This window comes from Temnothorax longispinosus, chromosome 11 (assembly GCF_030848805.1).
Source record: "Temnothorax longispinosus isolate EJ_2023e chromosome 11, Tlon_JGU_v1, whole genome shotgun sequence".
Classification (NCBI taxonomy): Eukaryota; Metazoa; Arthropoda; class Insecta; order Hymenoptera; family Formicidae; genus Temnothorax; species Temnothorax longispinosus.
The window spans coordinates 14,000,856-14,023,380 of record NC_092368.1 but is presented as its reverse complement, the minus strand read 5'-3'; the positions used below and the strand labels follow the sequence as shown (position 1 = coordinate 14,023,380).

Genomic DNA, 22,525 nt, shown 5'->3' with positions numbered 1-22,525 from the left:
TATAAATACTAACTTTTAGTTCTGTTTTATTGCTTAGATCAAAGTTTAATGTTTTTAAATAGTTGATAAAATGAAACTGTATGATGCTTAGAAAGCAAAGTACATATATACATATATACACGGATACACGAAATGCAAGACGTTCGAATGTATATTGAAAATTTACAATTCTTTAAATACTACACGTGGCAACCGTGCAACTTCAAGAAATAGAAAATATTGGTTAACTGATATAAGCTAATTAATCTTAAGAAATTTATAGTACTACAAGTCACGTGTGACCCTATTAAATCGGATGAAAATTAATTTTATTTTATTAAGGTGCATCGCAGACGCTTAAATGAAATACGTGCATGCGTTATTAAACCGCTATACCAGAATGTCTAATAATATCTCGGGACTGTGCTTAAAACGTTAAGAAATCGTTTTGTTTTATCCATTATTTCTCGATATTTACGCGAGTGTGCACGCACGAAATTGACTGTAACGTATCTGGAAAATGTATCGAGTATATAAAGAAATTATAATTGTTAATTGTGTTTTTCCCGAACAATTTAATTGATATGTTTATAATACTTGCTATTTTAAATTTCAATGTTGTATTTAATTTTGTTAACCAAACCTTATTTAAACCGAAAGTACATTCGTAATTCGCCAACGATAAAATAAATATTAAACGCCAATTTATTTCATTGACTACAAATTGGCAAAAAATCATCGTGATAATTCGACCATTGGTTTTGGTCCGATTGATCGTCAAACCTTATTTACTTGAAAAAAGTTACATGAGATTGAAAAAAAAATTCTGTATAATGTGCGATTAGTATTGTTTTTTACTTTACTATCTACTGTGTAATGCATGAGTGAAAAAATTATGGATCTAAAAATATTTACGATCAATATTTTTGGAAATCAGTAAGTGGAAGAAAAATGTCAAATGTTTCCTGCTGTATGTCAATTAACTAACATAATATCTATAAGGATTTTTGCTTTTCTTCGTTTGCGGATCTTCGTTTTTTTATCTTATTCGGCATCCCTTCGTTGTAATGCATAACCCTGTATTCAATTCCCTAAGCTTCTTATCAATTTCGGCGATTTTCGTCTCTGCAACATTTTTTCCTTCCTTTATCCATTTACCGTAGGCGTTTCCGGTTATCTTCATCTTCTCGTTCACACTACGCCAATGTGACTCGATTTCTGTCGAGATTTAAGGTCTGCGAGCTGCCCGCAGACACCCTTCTCTTTTTCTCTTGACTTCAGCCCTACCCGGCGAAACCTCAAACCCTTAAATCTCCCGACCACCCTTTAAAGGCGGCCATTTCTCTGAATGTAGCCGCCACCGCCGTTCCCGCGGGTGTCGTGAATTTCAGCGGAAGTGAGAAAAAAAGGAAGACCATCCCCCGTCCCCGGCGTGAGCGGAAAGGAACGGGTTGTAGGAGTTGAGGGGTGGAGACGCAACGACAGCGCGAACCGTTGCATATAACTATATCTGGAATCCAGCTTCGTACATCGGACCTACCGTGGACAATTTACACAAAGTGACATACCGTTGATTGAAAAATTTTATATTTATTTTACATATAAATCTCTTTTTACCTTTTTATTTATTTAAATGTTTTGAATCCTTTGAAACAGTAGCTATCAAAAACAGAAATTGATATGGATTTAATAGAGACAAAGAAAAATATGTTAACAAAACTTTTGCCTCAAGTTAGAGAGGCCAATCTTTTGTATTCTGCAAGCAAACTTTCTTTTTTTATTTATTCTTCAGTAAGAAATTAATTTGGACTTGTCATTCAACAGAACAATTTTGTTGATCGATTTATCAGTCGGTAATTTTTTAACGGGGTTTTATTAATTTTCAGTTATTTATTAAGAAATATAAATATTGTAGAATATTCTAGAATTATGAAATTTCGAATTATTTGATTCTTTTTAATGTATTACTAAAAGAATTTTTGAGAACTCCGTGTCTTATTCTTATTATTGCATTCCGATTAGAATACTTGTGTTCTGATTGGAGAAGGCAATAATAAGTAGACACGGAGTTCTTAAAAATTCGTCAATTGATATTGTTTTACTTCTTCGGAGATCGACATTCGTTAAAACGAGCACCCTGTTAATCCATGAACGCCCCAGGGATGACTCACTGAAGTACTTTATTCGACTACGGAATCGTTACCGGAGCCGCGGTATACCCAGAGGCAACGTAACAGCCGCAACGAAACAGAAGCTTCTAATTTCAGCAGCTGCAACAGTAGAGCAGTTCCCGCTTCTCGTTGGTGATATCTCTTTTGTACGGGATCATGTATAATCGGATTGAGAGCTCGTGTAATTCGACACGTGCGCACCGCCGGTGGTATGGCCACTCCTTTAATTATGTCGTACCAGTTATATGACATGGCCATACGAGATGTTTTCGAATAATTAAAGGAAAATATTTGCGATGCTTTCACGGCTTTTATATATTATATAAACTTGTTTAGATTTATTTTTATGAACATTTGTTATCTATTATCCTTGCAGTTATAATATCTTTGCTGCAGTTATAAAATTCTTCGGTAAATTATATTCGAATATTCAAATTCTTTAAGTTTCTCAATAATTAACATCCAGGTAGTAACAGTTCCAAATTTCCAGCTTGGATGGCTAAAAATATTTATATCTATTGCGGCATAATATCATTTTATAAGTAAAGCTAATAATTTTTTTTAGATAATCAAACATAAATATGTATATATTTTACCTCATTATGAAATTAGTTTTTTCCATTGGAAAAATATAGATGATGCGACATGTATTTTAATTATACATATGTCTAGTAAAAACATCTTTTTTTAAAGAAATATTTAATATTTATAAACAAATGAAAAAGGCCCAGAGCCGCAACAAGATCTTAATGTCACAATATTTAAGTCAAAACAGACAATTTAACATTTAACAATTTGTTGTTTCATTTACTTATTGGTTTTGAATTATTTTAACTTTATAAGATTATTTAATATTTAATTTTTTGCCTGTAATAATCTCTCTCTCTCTCTCTCTCTCTCTCTCTCTCTCTGTAATTAAAAAAAGTAATTTTAAACGACCATTTTTCATTGGACATTTACGGTACATTATAATAGAAACGTATTTCCTCATCCATAGAAAACTCTAAAACAAATGTCGGATCGTGGACCGAATAATTATCGGGCAATTTATATCTTGCCACAATCGCTCTTGTGCGTCGTTCACTAATTTATAATTCATAATTCATAATTTTGTGCCGCCGCCAGGGGACGAGATTACAAATCGCTGCCATTGTTTCTGCCTGTACGCCCTCTTTATCACGTCTGCCATCGCTGTTGCGACGATCGAAATTTTACGGTTTATCGGCTGTACTGTATTTTCCGAATGCATTGCACCGCGCGGGCGATATTGTTTCCCTTTATAATGACGCTTTTAAATACAAAGGATATTGCATATGCATACGAACATATAACATTTATCTGCACGGATTTATACGGATATAAGACGGAATTATTCTTTTTTTTTCTTCCTAGCTCTGAGACAATTTGATTAAACTGGAAATGAAGACTCTTTTACGCTCGACGCAATATTCGTAACGGCAGAAATACTTTTGAAATTAAATCGGGATGTAAATTTGTCTGTAATAGTCCGCTGATATCCTGCCGTCATCGAGCTTGATTACATATACTGAACGACGCCATCAAAGGGTCAATCTGCCCTGATTTATTTTGCGGGGCAGACGCCGCGTCTCGTTGTGATGCTGCGGTCGCGATAAAAGCAATTTAATTTAATTAAATTGGCAAGAAGAAATTTGCTCGGCGTGTTTTAGAGTCAATTGATGCTAAAGCGTGCCAGGCATTTCGTGGTCGCGCGCCGGTCCGCGTTAATGATAAAGACGAATGCGCATCGATTTTCTCCCAAATTATAGCCACTACAAACGGTGAGTTGGTAGAATCTGTACTATTTAATTAATTTACATAACTATTTCAACTCGAGAGATGTTTTCGTGATATCAAAGTATTGTAATATGCGGTATGTGATGTTTAAAGTGTGCAATTTATAGTGTTACTATTTTTCTATTTTGTAGACTGTAAATGTTACTATTTTTGTACCTGAGTAACTTAGAAAAATGATAACTTAACCTAACAAAATTTGATATTAAATTATGAAAAATTCGTCTTCTGGCGTGAAGGGGTAGGAGAAAGATAGGAAAAGAAGAGGAAAAAGAGAGAGAGAGAGAGAGAGAGAGAGAGAGAGAGAGAGAGAGAGAGAGAGAGAGAGAGAGAGAGAGAGAGAAATAGGATTATATGTATAAAATATATAATTTTTTAATCGACAGTTTGTTTAATCTTGATAGCTTTTTTAATCTTTCCCTGTCTAAAGTATTTACGTCATAAAAAAAATGTAACGATAAATTTATTTGCGAAGATAATTTGCAGAACCGTGTGTCCAACGTTCCTAAAAATAAACGGTCCATATTCCATTATTTATGCAGCTATTCAAGAATGTAAAGACTCGGGCCGACTCGGAGGAGCTAAAGCCTCTTGAATCCCGGGGATAACGCGGCGCAGCGCGAGCATCTCTCCGCGGCAGGTGCTGCGCAAGAACAAAAGTACCTTCCACGTATCTCTCTATAGCAACGTAGTGACGCGGAAAGGGAATCCATCGCGGAGGAGCACTCGAGCGATTTCCCGTATACGCATCGCTCCTATAAATTCCGCCGCGAAATGCAAGCGCCTTCCACGGCGGAAAGTCTCGCTCTCGCACACGTGCTCTTCGCGCGCGCTTCGCTGCTTCGTCCACGCGCTATTATCCGCGTATAGTTATGGCAGAGCGATTCTCAATTTTCCGCGCTTCATCCGCTTTTTCCTTCCAGCTCGGACATTTATGTCAACGGTCACGCATTTTGAGACTTTCTCGAACGCTGTCTTTGCGTTTTTGTGAGATATCAGAGATGAGATATCTTTTTTTATTGTTATCATCGATTTTTCTTAATTAAACGACAATTTTAATAATTTCGTAATGCTTTGGCGACATTTGATAAACAAGGTATCCGATCGCGTAATATTTCGATAGCGCATTTTCGCTCATTCGCGATTAATTAAAGTCAGAAATGCAGTATGACAATTTGACATCTTTGACAGAGTGATAGATTTAAAGGATGAAAAGAGTAATATTGAAAAATAATTGATAAATTGTGCGATGTTAATTTAATTGAGAGGAATGTAGCTGTGAACTTTTAATTAATAGTCATAATGACTGAATGGAATTTATAAAAGGAATTGTAATATTAAAAAAAATTAGAATCATATAACACTTTTTGTATTATTATAGGTACTATGTTATTGATGAAGCAGCATTGGAGAGTGATGACTATGAATTGAGGATACCTAAAAATGCAATTGTTTTTTTGATTGGCGCCATTAATATTCATACGCGAAATGTAATTTGCATAAACCGTTCAATAACGGAATTTTTGTTAAATTAAGAAAATTAGTAATCACTTTGAACAGTGTAACATATTTAACATATTTAACAGGGTAACATATTCAAACTCGCATACGCGCGCGCATTGCACATGCATATATCCGGCGATATGCAAATGTACCTGTATGTTAAATTCCGCTTTGTCCTTTCGCGGCCACATTTCTTTATTTTCCTTCATTCCTCTTCTTAGAGTTCTTAGCCACAAATGGAACGGCTGTTTCATCCTGAATTTATTACAAGCCCGTGAATTTCTCCCGAGTCCCATTTTCTCTTATTTCGCCTTTATTATTATTATTAGCATCCAGCGTGGTCTGGCCCATATTTTACTATCCCCAACCTCTCTTCTATGTCTTCAGTCGTCATTTCCCTTGCCCCCCCTCTCTCTCTTTCTCACTCTTTTCTGTTTTCTACCCTTGCTCCTACTTCTTTTCCTTACACATTGCCTCTGGTTAATGTTCAGCTTACGATATTCCAGACTTTAATCGTCCCTCTGTCTCCTTTCACCCTGTCGTTCCTTATACAGTGATCATTAAGTACTGTGCAACACTATGAAAGTCAAAGCGAGGGTGGCGCGCGTTCGCTCTCTCTAAGTAGAGGGGTGCTTGTGAGTGATGTAGACTGTGAAAGAACGCGAGCAAACGCGAAGGGATGAAAATGAAAGAAGGTTGACGCAAAGCGAGGCTGACTAGCTGACTGCCTGTTAATTTTATTACCGTCAACTTTGCCTTTTGAACTTGTGAAGAGATACATATATTTATATAATATTAGATATATACATATGAATGATTTTCTTTAATTTTAGATAAATTTTCCAGCATCTTCGACAGCATCACGACCGACTTGAGTAATAAATTGCGTGCTTTTTTTCAAGAGTTAAATTTTTTATTTTTTAAATATTTGAACATGATCTTTGTATCTTAGAATCTGTGATTCTCGTATAATTTACCAAACTTTAAAAAATCAGAAAATAACGGTATAAATCTCTTTAATCTTTGCAATAATGGACACAAAATTTTTATATCCAAACTAAATTTCACTATCCACAGAATTAAATTACAGAAAGAAGGGATCAACGCGCGCGTCATACATGCAAAACTTGTATTTTTTTAATGTTAAATGAAGAAGGAAATACGAAGGGGCTGCAGCGGACGATGCTGCCGCTCGCGTAAGAAAGGAAGAAAGCTACTTATTGAATACGCAAGGAAATATAAACATTTCGAGTGGCGCGCTAGTCGGCGTCCTTTCTTAAATAAATCACGTCGGGCGTAAAAGACATTTACAGCATAAAAGACGTGGCACAAAGAGATAGGTAAACATGCGAATGGTATATAGCGAATGGAAGTGGCAATGTTGTTAGTGTGGCTTTTTCTGGAAAAAAATGTATTCAGAAGAAATTACATTGCTCTTTAAAATTTATGAATAAAAACACTTTAATAGAATTTTATTAATTTTATTATCGCGGGTCTTTGTAATTTGCTCTTTAGGGATAAATAAATGTTTTTTGGACATTGTATCATTATATGATAAAGTTTATGTACAGACTGCAAATTGTTTTATGTATATTAAAGTTTGCGGTAAGTTTATAATTGGAATCTCTCTTCTCTTTTTTTTCTCTCCTTTCCTCGCTCTCTTTCCATTGATTTTAATGAGAGCAAGGACGGCTTTATAAAAATATACGATGTAAAAGGGGAAATAAAAATTAAACCGACAAGGTAGTATCGAGAAAGAAACTATTGAAAGGTGGAAAAAAGACAACGACCACGAAAATTTTTACATAGTCTCGCTGTACTAAATATTTCAGCACTATCTTATCTCTTCCATTCGTTTTGCCCATTTTCGGCGTTGTCCCGTCATGGCGAGGAAAGTTTTTAGAACCGGCACAATTTCTGGACTGAAAAGCTCAGCTCCATGAGAGAAAAAAAAGTCGCTAGAAAAGGTGGCAAAGATGCGAAAAGAAGAAAAAGAGAGAAAGAAGGGGGAAGAGAAATGCAGTTTGAAAACATCGGCCACTGCGGTGACGATGGCCCAAAGATGCAAAGAGAGGAATCTTGCTCGCGAGAGATCTTACAATATACTCCGCGAACGGAGAAAAGTCTCATGGTTCCGTGAATAAAAATCATCCTTGTTTGTAAACTGAAAATATTTTGCGTTCTCTCTATATAAAAGTCAGAGAGTGAAATATCACTCAAAACGAGTAAAATGCAAGTTTAACGAAAAGTGAAAATTGAGTTTGTGCACTTCGAGCGATTCGCCACTCTATGAAGAAAGTAAAATTGCGCTCTATAAGTTGGAGTGAAATCTCACTCCATTTTGAGTGAGAGGGCACTCTTTTCGAGTACAGTAGATCAGTGTCACTCTACAATTTTGAATGGAAAATTTTATTCTATTAGAATATTTATTATTTATCATTTATCAGTCATTTATTTAGAGTATTTATCATTTATTATAGCATTTATCAGTCGATCTTTAGTGAGAATTGTGATTCACTACAGTTTTAGAGTGAGATCGTATATCACTTCGATTGAGTAGCCGCTCTAAAAATTTGAGTGAAAAATTCACTTTTATTATACTTTATGAGTGCCCGAATTTACTCAAATTATAGTGACAATTTTCTTTTTTGGAGTGACTATCGCAATTACTCTAATATATTAGTGGCGAAACTACTTTATGAGATTTAGAGAGTTCGCATGGCTGATAAACGTGATTTCGCTATGAAAGGCGTTTATAATTATATTGTATTTTGGTGGAATTGTAAAAAAGATATACAAGATAGCTTACGTAAAACGTTACACATATACTTATACTTTCTTCAACATTATTAAAAATAGCGACATTTTTTCTCGGTGTTTTAAGACTTATTAGGAGCAATTCTCACAGAGAATCCTGGATTTCTAACTAATAATTTATTAAACCGATGGCGATTTTCCTGACAGCGACGAAAGAGTATTTTCTTTCATTTTCTTAAAATAATAGAAACGTATTTTTCCTTATATAAATCAGTTTATCTTATTATACTACGTGTAAAAATATTATAGTAAAAAGGCAACTGGAAGATATTTCATACTTATTTGTGATAGATACTATTTAAAATTTTTTAGAAAATATACGATTTGCGAGAAAATTATTAAGAAATTAACGTTTTGCTAAATTCAAACTCTAATAAGTCGGAAGAACATATTTTTTAGCAAATAACACTTTTTCGGGTTACGTTATACATCAACTTTCACACAGAATAAGGAAATACGGATTTGCCGGATATTAAAAATATCTTGTGTCGGCGGGAAACACGCGCGGAAATCGACATCCGGTTTCTCGTTTTACTTTATTTTCAGAGCGTCTTGGAAAGGTCGATTGATCCCCGCTACATAACTGTCAGCGCAATTTTAAATGATAAGACTAATAAACAATTCACGGTTTATTTATATATTTTTTGTGTTCTACAAAAAGATCAAAATTACACCAAATTTCACGTATTAATTAAACATGTAAATACATAAGATAAGAGTACAATGCTGCCTCCGATTTTAATTCTCGTATAATTTAAACATATTAAAAATTCTAACACTTACTTTTTATCGTTATAGCATGAAACGCAAATAAATTGTACTATTTCGACTCGTGATGGGTGTAGAATTTCTGGGTTCTCTTGCACGTACCGTATCAAAGCGGCCCTTCGCACCACTTGGATTGACCAGCTCACGCGAGAATATATTCCATTTCGCGGCCTTTATATCCACGCGCGTCATCTAATAATGCGCGCGAACGCACGGGGTAATGCCGGTTGTTGACAGAACAGGATCGACAATCAAATTCGGGATATCGACGTACCTACCTGGGATTCGTACGTCCGTCCGAGCGTAACGTGACGCCCGGGCTGGCACGAAGGGTCTCTGCGGGAATAAGGGAATAAAGTCGATCACTCGCCCGCACACACGAGGGCGGTATCCCTCGGGCGTTTCAGTGGGATCGACAGGTGGTAGCGGTCCTTCCTACACCCGTCCGCGCCGCGCCGCTCGCCGTGTGTGTGCGCCGAGAAAATACCCTTTTCACGCGAAGGTGCCATTTCGTGTACGTCGTGACAGGATCCTTTGACGTAAATCATATCGTTTTCGAAAGCGCTTTTCCGATCGCGAACAAGCATCGAAATAACGGGTATAAAATGCTGTCGGGCTGAAGGATTGTACGAACCTTTTCTCTGCTTTATGGGTTTTTTTTTTAAGTCAGCGCAAACTGTGTTTTGTTGAATTAATTTTTTAATAAAATTTGATATTTGATACGCTGCAAAGATATTTTCTTAAGACAAAGTCAGCTAATTTAATAGCTAATTTTTATAGTTGTTTTGGAGACATTATATAATACTTTATAGATTTAAAAAAATTAAGAAGTTGCTTTTGTGCCAATCGAAATAGCTTGCGTGCAAATTATTTTCTGGATAGAGTGATGTTTAAATTTCAAATATTTATTTACAATCGTTATATATCGAAGTGTACAGGCGTACAGGCATCAAGTTCTCTCAATGGTTTATAAGCAAATTGTCATTAAGAAGCTCTCCTATCAAATACGAAGATATGCTATCCTGTATTTTTCCGTATAAAAAAAAGAAGAATGCACTCTCTTGTGAATGTCGGAAATATCCAGATATTTTATTGAGCGTGTGTATCGACTCGCTGAAATATAAGCAGTGCAGTTTTTATCACGCAATTCAGGAGATCTTTTGGATGCTTTTCCGGAATATTTTTAAGAACTGAATTGTGTTTCTATATCGTTTATTTGTATGTATTTGTATAATAGCTCTTGATATCGATGATTGGGGTTTGCATAAATTCTACCGAACTAAATAGATCCAAACATGAGAGAAATTATTTTCCGATACAGCAAATATATTGAATCATATTTCTCTAATTGAGGAAGATATGATATGTTGCTTTCTTTTTACTCGAATATTTCAAAGGTTGAATGTACACTGTTAAATATTAAAGGATGATATTTAAACCAATGCCTTGAGTAAAATAACATTTTGTTACTTTTAATTCTCAGGTGTATCAAAATTTATTATTTTAACACGAAACAGTATTACTTTAACTCCATTGGTTTAGTTAAATTAACATTGTTTTAATTTAGGAGCAGTGGCAACTTATAGGAAGGGTTAAAAATTACTCAAATTGAGTATAATTTGACATGCACTTATATGAATGTAACAGTGTAGAGGATATTTCTTTCATTAGCTAATTCGAAGGTGATGTCAAAATATTTCTTTATAAATATTGTTTTTGTGCTTGACTAAACTAAAAGTAATATTCACTAATTATTGCGCAGTAGTTAACAATTCTAAAGCGAGATATGATGATTCTGTTATCTGTTCTTGCGTTAAAAGACCTCAGGTCAGGTCTGAGTTTTATTTGCCCAATTTTTCACCTATACGCACATTTTTCCCTCGTTTCCCTTCGTATCGCTCATCGTTGAGTGAATTATTCGTCGGACCCGCCTTTACCAGATTAAACCTTCTCCCGGCAACGCTATACCGAAGGAGAGAACAGCTGATCCCATCAGATTTTTGCTCTCGGGCGAGTGGTTACGAGAAGCCGCCCAAGAAATCTGCTCTTTTCGCCATTGCTAGAGTATAATCGTATGATTCCCGTAAGAGAAAGCTCCGCAAAATCCTTTAGATGCGACAATGTATCAAGGCTTCCTCTCGTCAAAGCTGAGGATTCTTGGATCTTTCTCTCTGTAATGCTCCCTTAGGCTATAGATTGCTCTTTTCAACGGATTATATAAGCTTATCAGGGAACACCGCACTTAGCAATTTCGCGCGTTTTAGAACCTCATTCATTTGATCGATATCGAACTGCAACTGAGGTAAATGCGGTTCCACGAATATCGCTAATTTGTAGAGTAGCTATTATTGTTTTCTTTATTTCTCGACTATTTTTTACAATAAAAAGAATTTATTATAATTTTATTATAGTTTATATTTTTATATGTAGGCGCGAGTTTTTTTGCCCTTTTTTACTATGTACACAGAAATAAAAAAAGTGCCAAATCAAACTTTATATTATATGTATATTCAAATTAATGTGTCATTGTTTCGTATAGGTATATATGCAACAATTTGTAATTTTCTTAAGAATTTTAACTTTTTTTCTGGGTTGAATTATATAAAATGACTTTATTCAAGCAAGTTTTCTTCGTTTAACGCAAGGTAATCTCATTTCAAGGTTTTCACGTTGAACCTAAAGATATTTTCAAATCAAGAATATCCCTCTCTTCTCTGTAGAGTACACGCGAAAAACGTAATTAAGATGAAATCTACGAAAGCGATTTAAAAATTACAAAGCGATGTAAAAATTACAAAAATTGTATGCTTCTCCAATCGTGGATATGCGTGCTATGCGATATGCTGGATAAATTATAGTGTAAGGCGTGACATGCTAGGTGTTAGCGGGTCGTGTGTGCGAAAGAGAGCTATGTAACACGCTGTACAAAAGGAAGTAGAAAGGAAAAGAGGTGAAAAGGATTGTGACAAATTGGCGATATTTGTACCGGCAGTATCACACGCCGGTTAAAGCAAAATATCGCTCACTATTGATAGTCCGATAGATCGGATGAATGGTACTTAAGTGTATCAGTTTGATTCTTGCTTATAAGAACTTATATCTGTAAATTATCTTTTCTCTTATTACATATTATAACATTATATACGTGTATTTGAAATAATAACAACATTGCTGGATATTTTTAATATTATTAACTCTAAATTGATATGTCTCATATGTTTATGTGTGATTTTGTAGAAAATTAGTGGACATTTTTTAGTAAAAATTTAACAATGATAGGTGAATGATTTGATCAGATTTATATTATTAGATCAAAAATTCATGAATATATTTGTCACATTACATTAAAATATATATCGAATAATGCACGGATTTTAGAATACATGTATCAGATTAAAATATATTTTTGCAGAATTGATTTATCCAATACGCTTACTTTTGCATGACTCACCGAATCGTATAATTTCGATTTTATACAAAATGTATACTGCTGCCAATCGTTCGGCCGATAGCACGCGCGACATTTTTTCTCAACTTTCATGTCGCGCGCATTTCCTGCAACCTCGTTATCGACAGGATATCATGTTCCCGAGATATGCGATTTATGGAAAAGTGACGGTGTTGGATTTAGGACGGAGATCGTACAGACTATCAATCGAGGCGATTTGTTGAACTGCAATTTAAGAAATTGCGAAAATATATTCTGAGGTTAAAATATACACGATATTTCCTACAATATGAATTATTTATAAAGAATATAATACTAAATATTACTATAAAAATTTTAAGATAAAATATTTTAAGCCTTTTTCTATTTTATATCTTCGAAAGATTAACATGGAAAAGCTTTCGCTAAGCGGAGCTAAAGGGGGACTCGTTTCTCGCAAACTCTGCTTATCGCGCGAGGGGAAACGAAAAGCAAATTACGAAGACTTTCAGCCTAATGTCTTTTTTCTCGGATGGCTTGCGGTGGTTCTGTCAGGATTTGAGACTCAAAAATCTGTCGGGAAATTTGCCCTACGTAAGGAACGTTTCGCTATATGGGGGATCCTTTGAGAGAAATTCCTAAAGGCTTTACGGTCGTGGAGAAAGAAATGGATTCTCGCCTCGTAAGGGTTCGCAAGGATCCGAATCCTGTTGCCAATCGCAACAGGAGAATTTGAAACGAGTATGGGTCCCAGGACGAATAGCTAGACACGCTCTTCGCGATATCGTTCGCTCTTTTATCTGTTGGCGAGCCACAAGGTTTCAGTTCACGGAGATATAGATTTTGTCGGCGAAACAAGACCGCGAGTAAAGTAAAAGTACAATAAAACCAATGTCTTTGTAATAAAATTAGTAATAAAACTATACAAATAAAATATTTTATTATAAAATATAAAATATATATATATATATATATATATATATATATATATATATAATAATAATTTCTTGAACGCGCATTTTCCTTCTCCAACGAAAAAAATTCCTTTATTAGGCAATAGCTTATCAAGCAAAAATCAATTAAATAATTAATGTTTTTACTAAAATAATTTCTACTAATTGTGGATATTTATTATTTCCATTTTGTTCTATCGGTTAGTTGATTCTTCTACGGAACTTTTGCAAATTTTAAGATCCTATTTTTTTTTGTTGGAGAAGGAAAATGCTTACGCATACCCTAAGGCTGGTCCCCAGGGTTATGCCGGACTTATTCACCGGCTAAAAATTTCCCCCGGCCCCCAACCCCATAAGTATCAATCCCATAATAAAAGTTTAAAACTCAAGCATCTGGAATGTGTTCAAACGGAAAAGTTAAGTTACCGCTTTTAAATCAGCCACCCGACACACTTTTTATGTTTATGTCCAGGAATTACGTCAGAATCAAAACATTTCCTACAAAACATTCGGTCAATTATTTACCGAAAAATTGAAAAAATTTCTGATACCGGTTTCCCAAAAGATCGGTAACCAAAAATTATACACTTTATGACACTCCCCGGGAAATTCTACCCCTGATTCATATACAATTCTTTAAAATTCGGTCGAATAGTTTAAGAGTGTATAAAGAACTACATACATACATACATACATACATACATACACATACATACATACATACATACATACAACAGACATTCTATTTTATATAGATAGAAGATTAATAATATTTCTTGAACGCGTGTGGATGCTTTGAAGTATTACGCATTTCTTTTATTTCTATATCTTTAAAATAAAATATGTATATATACTTTATTTTAATGAGGAACTTGGAGAATTCACAATTATATGTGTATTAAGTAGATTAACGATAAACGATAAACTTTGGTTCACATTGTGCCATGCAGTGCAAATGTTTGAATTGTCTATTAACGCTTCTTCAATAGGCCGTGACGTATGAAGATCGAATACGACCTTGGGATCGAGCCATGATCGATTTGTGCCGAGTACGGGCGCACGATAGCCGTCTTCCGGTTTATTAGTTTCCTATCTGGCCGCAACAAGGACGACGCTATATATAGGCATCCTTCCTGGGGTGCAGGGGCCAGCTTTCGGGGGACGAGATGGGCTATTGATATGCGGTACGCGTGGCCGCCATCGAAACGCTTTTTCCAGACGCAGGAAACGGGAGAACGCGATTCAACGGGCGCGATTATGGTCGATTGATTCGCAACGCTGCACTGGCCATTCAGCGTAACGGCTCGCATTCGACGACGAAATGCAAGCAGAATGTGCCGATGGAGGCCGCGCAATAATAGATCCTCGCGGACCAATGGGTTTTTGTTCGAACTTCGATTTCTTATAGCTGAAAGCTATGAGCCGCTTATTCAACCAACAAAAGATTGCTCGAGGAAGAATATATATAAAAAGGGAATTTGATTAACTCGATCCAGTCTCTCTTTAAGTATGTTTTATTTACATAATGTATTTTACTTAATTATTTTTCAATTAGTATGTGTATCATAACAATGGATTACGCGAGGTATTCTGCAACTGATGTACAATCAGGAAGGTAGTGATTCTGGATAAAGAAAATATACAAACGTACAGTTTAATACGATGAAATCCCATATTTAAATATGGTACTTATAATCCCATAAGATTAAAGAATTCGCTAGATTAATTGTGTTTACAGATTTATTTATGAATATATTTAAATAACGTTAGTATACGTATGGATTTTTCATTGTTTTTAGAATCTATATTTTATTTTGCTTTTACTTGATTTATTTTGCTTGTTACACATGTAAATTTACATTTTATTCAACACGTTTGCAAGTTGCCATTTCATGCTTATAGGAATCATATAAATGTGAAATGTCCAAGTTTATTCTAAACGCAACTAGACGAATCTGTAGTAGCTGTTACAATACCGTTAAACAAACCTATACGTGAAAGCTCAATCAAAGCTTATACCGATCTCCTCGTCACATCATTCCGCGATACACTGCTCCGCTCGCGCGCCGACTCGCAAGCATAGTATACAATGCCATTCAATTCCGGTCGTGAATTCTCTTTTGTCAAAGGCGCGCACCCTTGCGATTAACAGCTCGCTGGCGAAATGAAAATTAGCGGCCTTTGCTCAAATTAACGATGACAGGCAAGACTTGATTAATTCCGATGCGCCACTTCCTCGGCGCGATGAATGCACGGCGGATTAAGAGCTGCAAGGCCTGGGAGAGGACACAATTTCGACGCGCAGCAGTTATGGCGTGGGATTTGAAGCGGTCGAAGGCCGAACGGGGGGACGCAGGGGGTAGGAGGGGGAGGGAAGGGGTGGAGAAAGGGGTAACAGGGGCGAGGGAGGGAGAGGGGGGTGGATATATCCGTAGAGTTATGGCTGGTATGAAACCCATAGCAAATGATGCAGGAATACGTGACTGGCAAGCGAAGCGTTGCGCTCTGCGTCGAGTCCGGCGGCGTCCCGATGCCTGCCTGCCTGGCCTGCCTGCCTGGCCGGCTCGATGTAGCTGCAATCAGCAACGTGCACCGTCCAGAGCACCGAAATAAATTCAATAGAAATACGTTGCGCGTCGGCATATGGCAGCGCTAGGTCGCAGCAGCGAGTACGTGCGCGCATGAAAAGTTGGACACGGCAGCTTGATCTTCGGCCGTGGACACGGTCCTCCACATTTCCCCCCGGTTAACCCTTTCAGCGCGAAATTAATTCAGCGGGATATCCCCGCCGAAATTGGCCCCGTATAATTCATCTAATTAATGAACCAGAAACGGAAATGCAATTTTAACTGGCTGTAAAATTGCAATTAATTCTTCCTCCCGCGCGAAGATATTCTGGTAGAATAGTTCGACCTATGATATATCCTCTCGTCGTATAATTCCCATAAAACTGAAGTCAAGCGCGAGAGAGCAACGGCGCTAACATTGAGAGCGCTAACGCTGATGAACGCTGATATATTCAATCAAGGGGATTGGCGTGATCTGCGGGAAATGTCATTTGAGAGATCGAAAGGGAGTAAATACAGCTGGCTGCCGCGCGCGCATATGGCAAACATATTGGATCTTGGATCATCGTGGAATACGATACATCAGAATTCCACTCCCGTCTCGCCGTCGCCGCTGTCGCCCACGTGACGTTCTCCATTAAATTTCGCGTAATAGGACCGACAAGATGTCGACTAACCGGCGCGGAGAGACCCCCGCAATTTGAAAGGTCGATACTCGATTTCCGCGACACGACTTTCGTTTCAGAGACCCGCGCGTCTCTCTCGGAAAGAAAGTTAGCTTTTCCTAGCCGAATTCTCGCAGGCTCTCGAAACGCGCGAGCGCTTCAGCTCATAAGCGAGTAATATAGAGCACATCAAAAATAAATTGCTTCTTCTCGTTTTAAAGTTTTTTTTTGTTTTCCGGAAAACTCGCGAGCCTCTCTTCGATAATGGACTCATTCGCGAATCCGCAGTTGTTTTTTTTTCTGAGTAAAGATAAATATGATCTGAAAGGAAGTAGAAGAAAATTGTAATTCTGTACGCTGAATATAGATTATAATGAAAAATATAAATATTAAGGGGATCCTGCAGTGACTGGCGAACTTCCTCGATGTCGATAATGTCAACCTTTCTAATTTTATTTTCCCTATATCTGTCTTTGTCTAACGAAATGACATCTGTTCTTTTTTCGATTGCTCGCCATCTCTCGCAAGATCCGGCAACTACTGTTGCTGCTCTTCTTGTCATTTGCATCCGTATTTGCATTACTAAAATAATTTTTCGATGGATCTTTTTTTGTACGCATTGAATCTTACTTCTACTTGCACGATATTATTCCTACATGTTTTCCCAAGGGCAGATGATAAAAATTATGTATGTATAAACTGCAGAATTTTTGTTTTAAGCAAATATTGTCGTCAGGTGACAGCTGCGTATGTGCCGAAATAAGTAATATTTTTAATTTTTTGGTGTTTTTGATATAAAATCGCGTTTTCTACCCTAGATTTTTGTGCGTACTTTAATTCTAGACCAAAAACTTGCAATTCTGTAAAGCCAATTAAAAGATCCATCGAAAAACGATAATGTCGGTAAATCATACGGCTGCAGGATCCCCTTAAGCTAAGTATGCAAGGACAAATGTTTTTTTTTTGTAAAAAGAATATTTTTTATTGATTTAAAAGTTTAGGATAAAATTTAGGATTACTAATTATTATTAAAACTATTATTAAACTTTAATTACTAACTATCTGTAGTGTATATAATAAATTTTTACGTTGTATTTTGATTAAAAAAAATATTTCTTGAGCTAAAAGTATGACTGGAAGCGGTTTATTGCTACGAAAATATCAAATCTATAATGCAATGCTAATTGCTCTTGCTCGTGTTTTTTATAATATGTATATTAGTGCTCAGATTATAGAGCGAGGGGGAAAAAAATAAAAGTATAATAAACGTAACTAAAATGGACAGATCTGTTATGTAGAAGCTCTCACATCAAGTGAGAGCTTAGGACAGAATTGTGAGATAAAACGTAAACATTTATATTTTCACCTGATCCAGAGTTGGCGAGACACTCTCTCTGACGGCGTGTTTTCTCGTTGCAGTGAAGTACCTGCGGGAAGTGACGCCGTACTTCAGGAAGGCTTCGATCATCCAGGAAGTGGGCTGGGAACTTCAGCGCGGTTTCCTGAGCGCGACGCCGCCGCCGCCGAAGTCACCACCGCGGGCGGATACTCGTTATCTGCCATTACAACTCTGCAGACTCACCAGAGCGCATCCCTCTTCCGATCCCGGTAAGTCTTAACACCGAAAAGTCGATGCGTGGTTCGAGTATAGCTCACGTCTGCCGTGTAAAGATTAACCCCGCGCTGGTTGCGCGCGGTTGGATCTGCGAGATTCCGGGGTATTTCCCAATTTGTTGTAATGTTAACCGAAAGAGGATTATCACACGGTGGTGAACACAACCTATCTTTCATTTAGCGAAAATCAATTTCGAATCTGTTCGAATTCATGACCTTTGCTCGAATTGGACTATTATACATGATAAATGCTACACTGCTAAATATTAAAGGATAAAATTTAAACTACTAACCCCTTGAGTTAAATAACATTTTGCTATTTTTAACCAGTATAACAGTTTAACAGTATTATTTTAATTCCATTGGTTTAGTTAAGTTGACATTGTTTTAATTAAATTAACGACATATTTTGAGTGAAAGTAGTGGCGATTTATAGGAATGATTAAAAATGACTCAATTCAATATAATTTGACACTAATTCAACGGTGTATGCGCGATAACATTTTTAATAAGAAAATCTCATGTATGTATAAGTGTTTTAACGACTTAATTAATGACAATACTTTTACTGTCTAATTTGTCATACCTGAAATATTGGCTTTATGATTTGTGAACTCTTTAATCGGCTCTTATTAAAAAAGCATTACAACCTTGATATTTTTATCTTGCGATTTCTATTTTAAAATGCTTTCGAAAATCTACTTGAGATAAATTTGTTAACGCGACACCTTCAACTGCATTTGAACAACAACGTTGAAAATCAACAAATCTTCCTTCAACGAAAAGAAGTAAATAAATTAAAGGTTCGTTAACTGAGTAACTATAATTACTTTATTAGAGTCCTCTTTTCTAAAAGGAATACTGAAGCGCGATTAAGGCGAGAGCCCGCGCCGATTACTTGAAATTTAATCTAAAACTCGGAAAACGTGAACGTTTTCCGAGAGGAAAATAAACGTGAGGGAGGGACTGGCGGGGAAAACGCAAACGGATTGCGCGTTCGATCGTCTTGATTAACGAAGTAGCGCAATCTAGATCGCGGTTGAAGAGTTTAGGAGAATCGGGAAAGATCTCGTTTACCTATTTGCCAAGCGACGGTGGTAAATGGCCTCGCGGCGGGGATAAAAGTCCGGTCCTTCTATCGGAGACAGTCCGCCTCTCCCTCGCCGTCGTCGTCTACGGGGTAGTGATAAACTAGGGATGAGTTAGCACGAAGGGAATATCTCTCCCCCTTGGGCCCGTAGTGAGTTAATGAAAGGCGAATGGCTCCTTAATTCTGTAAAGCTTCTCCGTTCCTCTCTTCTCCGTTTACTCTCTGAGCGCGCTGTCTCCGTTCAGGGCCGGCTTGAGCAAATTTTCACCTCTTGAGGATTGTTAGCGGTGGCCCATATGTGGCGCGCAGCGGTTGCGTTTTATTTGAGCGGTTTAGCTAAATGCCTCTATTATTTCAGTACTATTGTTGTTCATTTTGCCGTAATTCTATTTTGATTATTGTTTTTATTTTATTGTAATAAATTGTGAAATTTAAGAAGTTTAAAAAGTAATCAAGGGATGTGCAAGTCTGAAAAATGGTAATCGAAAATTATAGTATATCTCAATATATAACGTATATACATAATTACATAATACTTTGTTAAATAAATAAATATATTTATTTAACAAGTATATTTTAAATAAAAATTGTTTTAATAATACTGAAAATCTGTTCTGAGAGTATTATACGAGTATCACATAAAAAACATTCTTGAGGTTAAAGGGTTAAATCCGACCCTGGGACTTTTCTGGACTGAAAGAAAAACCGCGAGAGGGAGAATAGCTGCGCTATTAAGAGGAGATGGCAGAAGGGAAGAGACAAGCGCGCGGCGGTTGGCGCCGAAAGGGGTGATGACAGACGGGATGGACAGTAAGGGGGTGGCTGCGAGCTAAGAAACGCAATCAGGGACGTGCCGTATCTCTTGCCGGCATCTCGCTAAGCCATGTCATGGAGTAACGTTTACTGATACTTCCGCATGCTGATATTTCTTAAATCAATCCAGTGGTGCATTTGCATTGCGGTAGGTATAAAAAAATTGAGCGCCAATCATAAGATTATTAACTCTGCTACGATATAGACGAGAAATTGCAACAAAAAGTAATTTTAAATCTAAAGAAGATACGGCGTTATTGTCATTAGATCGACGATAGAGACACCCTGTGTGTGTTAGATTAGATCGATCAGGCCTCTCAATAATTTTCGGTCGTTGGATGCTTGTAACGATCTCGCGGACAGTGAATGTGCAGCCGGGCGAACATTCTGGTCCACGGGTGAATTTTACAGCCGATGCAGTAAATTTTATGTCGTTGCCGCGACGATGATTGCATTCATATTGCCTCGATCGATGAACGTGAATGATAACAGGAGCGATAAATTGGACATGCACGTTGCATGCGCAAACCGCCGTAATCCTTTTGCGTTAAAGCGCAGGTAAAAATCTCGATTGCCGAAAAATGAGATTTGCGGTATTAGGAGAAACAATTGTAGCAAATCGCTGTAAAGGATATTGAATATATTTTTGGTATTTGTAATATATGTACCTAATTATATTTCCTAAAAAATTCCAAGTAAATTCTGGATTGCGTCTGCACCTGAATAGCACATCCGGCTTTGAACTTGGATCCGCCACTTTTTGGATCTGCATTTGTATTTATATTCAAGTGTATCGTATTGCTGATTATGACGTTTGAGATAACGGCAGTGAGAGATGACGCCAGACGTCGTGATGGAATGCTACGTGCAAATGAGCATCCTATGTAGCGCAGTGCATCGCATCGCCCGCGGCAAAAGGAGAACAAAAGCGTAGTATGTCAGAGGAGGGCGTAAAAAAAAATAGAGAAAGACGCGGTTTTGCCCGCGCGTTGAATGCGCGTGTTTACACGATGCCCGCGACCGCGAGCATCATTTTGCGGTTGAAAACGTTCAGTTACACTCGTCGCGTGGCTGAAAACAAACAGTCGGGCCTGTATTCGTCGCCATTTCGAAAGCGTCCCCGCTCGAAGCTTTTCTAGATCATGAATTGCAAAAGCCGGTGTTCTACTAGCGGCTGTCAGAGCGCGCAGCTATACGTAAATCGCTGAGATGAAAATGCGCACGATGTTTTTTGCATTTGAACTCGGTTAAATGGGCTGAAATGGGGACTTTGGCAGAATGGGACAATCTATGTTGTATGAATGCTAACGGTATTCACGCTGATTTCTTTTTATTTCAATAATGCGTTACAGAAACTTCTGCAGTAAACTTTATTAAAGACTTGTACTACTTAAATAAACCTAACATTATTTTCCTGATTTTTTACTGATTTTATATTTTGTATGTTTTGTTCTACGTCGTATATGTATATAATTATATAATGTTTATAATTTATATATATTCTAGTAAAGCTTTTCTTTCACCTGCTGGTTGATTCATCTTACCTTTTGATACACCCTGTATACGTGAGTTACAGGCATAATATAATTAGGTACATATAATCTGTGATGTATTAAATCAAAGCATATAATTTGTTCAAATTTGAGTGTGCTTCTCGATTACGTAATCTGGATGTACTTCTCAATGTTAATTAATTAACAATCAACGCTCTTTGATCATTTACCCGTGTGAAGTGTCCTCCTAAGCATGTGCGGTAGCATATCAGACGGAATTGACGTTCGCGACGCAAAGTCAAGTAATCAAGCTTACCTGCCGTTTCGAGGCAACCTTTCGAGATCTTGCTGAGTTCCCGCTCTTCAGGCATGAAGGATTCTAGAGCCGAAGAAGACGACTGCTTTGCAAGCTCGCGCAAGGTAACCGCAAGCGGTGCGAAAAGCATCTCCTGCGGGAACCTGTATATATACTCTCCCATGAGGATTTCTCGAAGGAATCGTTTTCAGAACAACCCTCTAGGGATGAGCGAGAACAGTAATACCGTGATTGCGCAGATATTAATTCGTTCAAGTTCGCCGAAATCCACGAGCAATCACATTTCAGTGGATTTCGGATACAAGTATCCTTAAGTGTAAGGAAATTAGAACTTTAGGATTGGAAAATTATAATATAAAATGTAATATTTGAAATAAAAATGAAATTTGTTGATATTTTTTTAAATAAATTACTAAAGTTCTATTAGGAAAAACATCTAATTTTTTTTACGAAAAAATCAATTAGTATTATCTTATTTTTATTTGAGAGTTTAAATTCAAAGAATTGGGACCCCAAATTATCTCTAATTTTCTAAAA

At 36.8% G+C, this 22,525-nt stretch overlaps 1 protein-coding gene across 5 annotated transcripts in view; it reads left to right on the top strand.

Annotated features, from left to right (window-relative positions):
• Positions 1–22,525, top strand: part of Syn1 (Syntrophin-like 1) — a 227,897-nt gene that overhangs the window by 108,477 nt on the left and 96,895 nt on the right. For all 5 annotated transcript variants that reach the window (XM_071792661.1, XM_071792660.1, XM_071792659.1 and 2 more), the window contains one exon: positions 18,082–18,270. In XM_071792661.1, the coding sequence (XP_071648762.1) occupies positions 18,082–18,270 (189 nt within the window). The remainder of the gene's footprint in view (positions 1–18,081; positions 18,271–22,525) is intronic.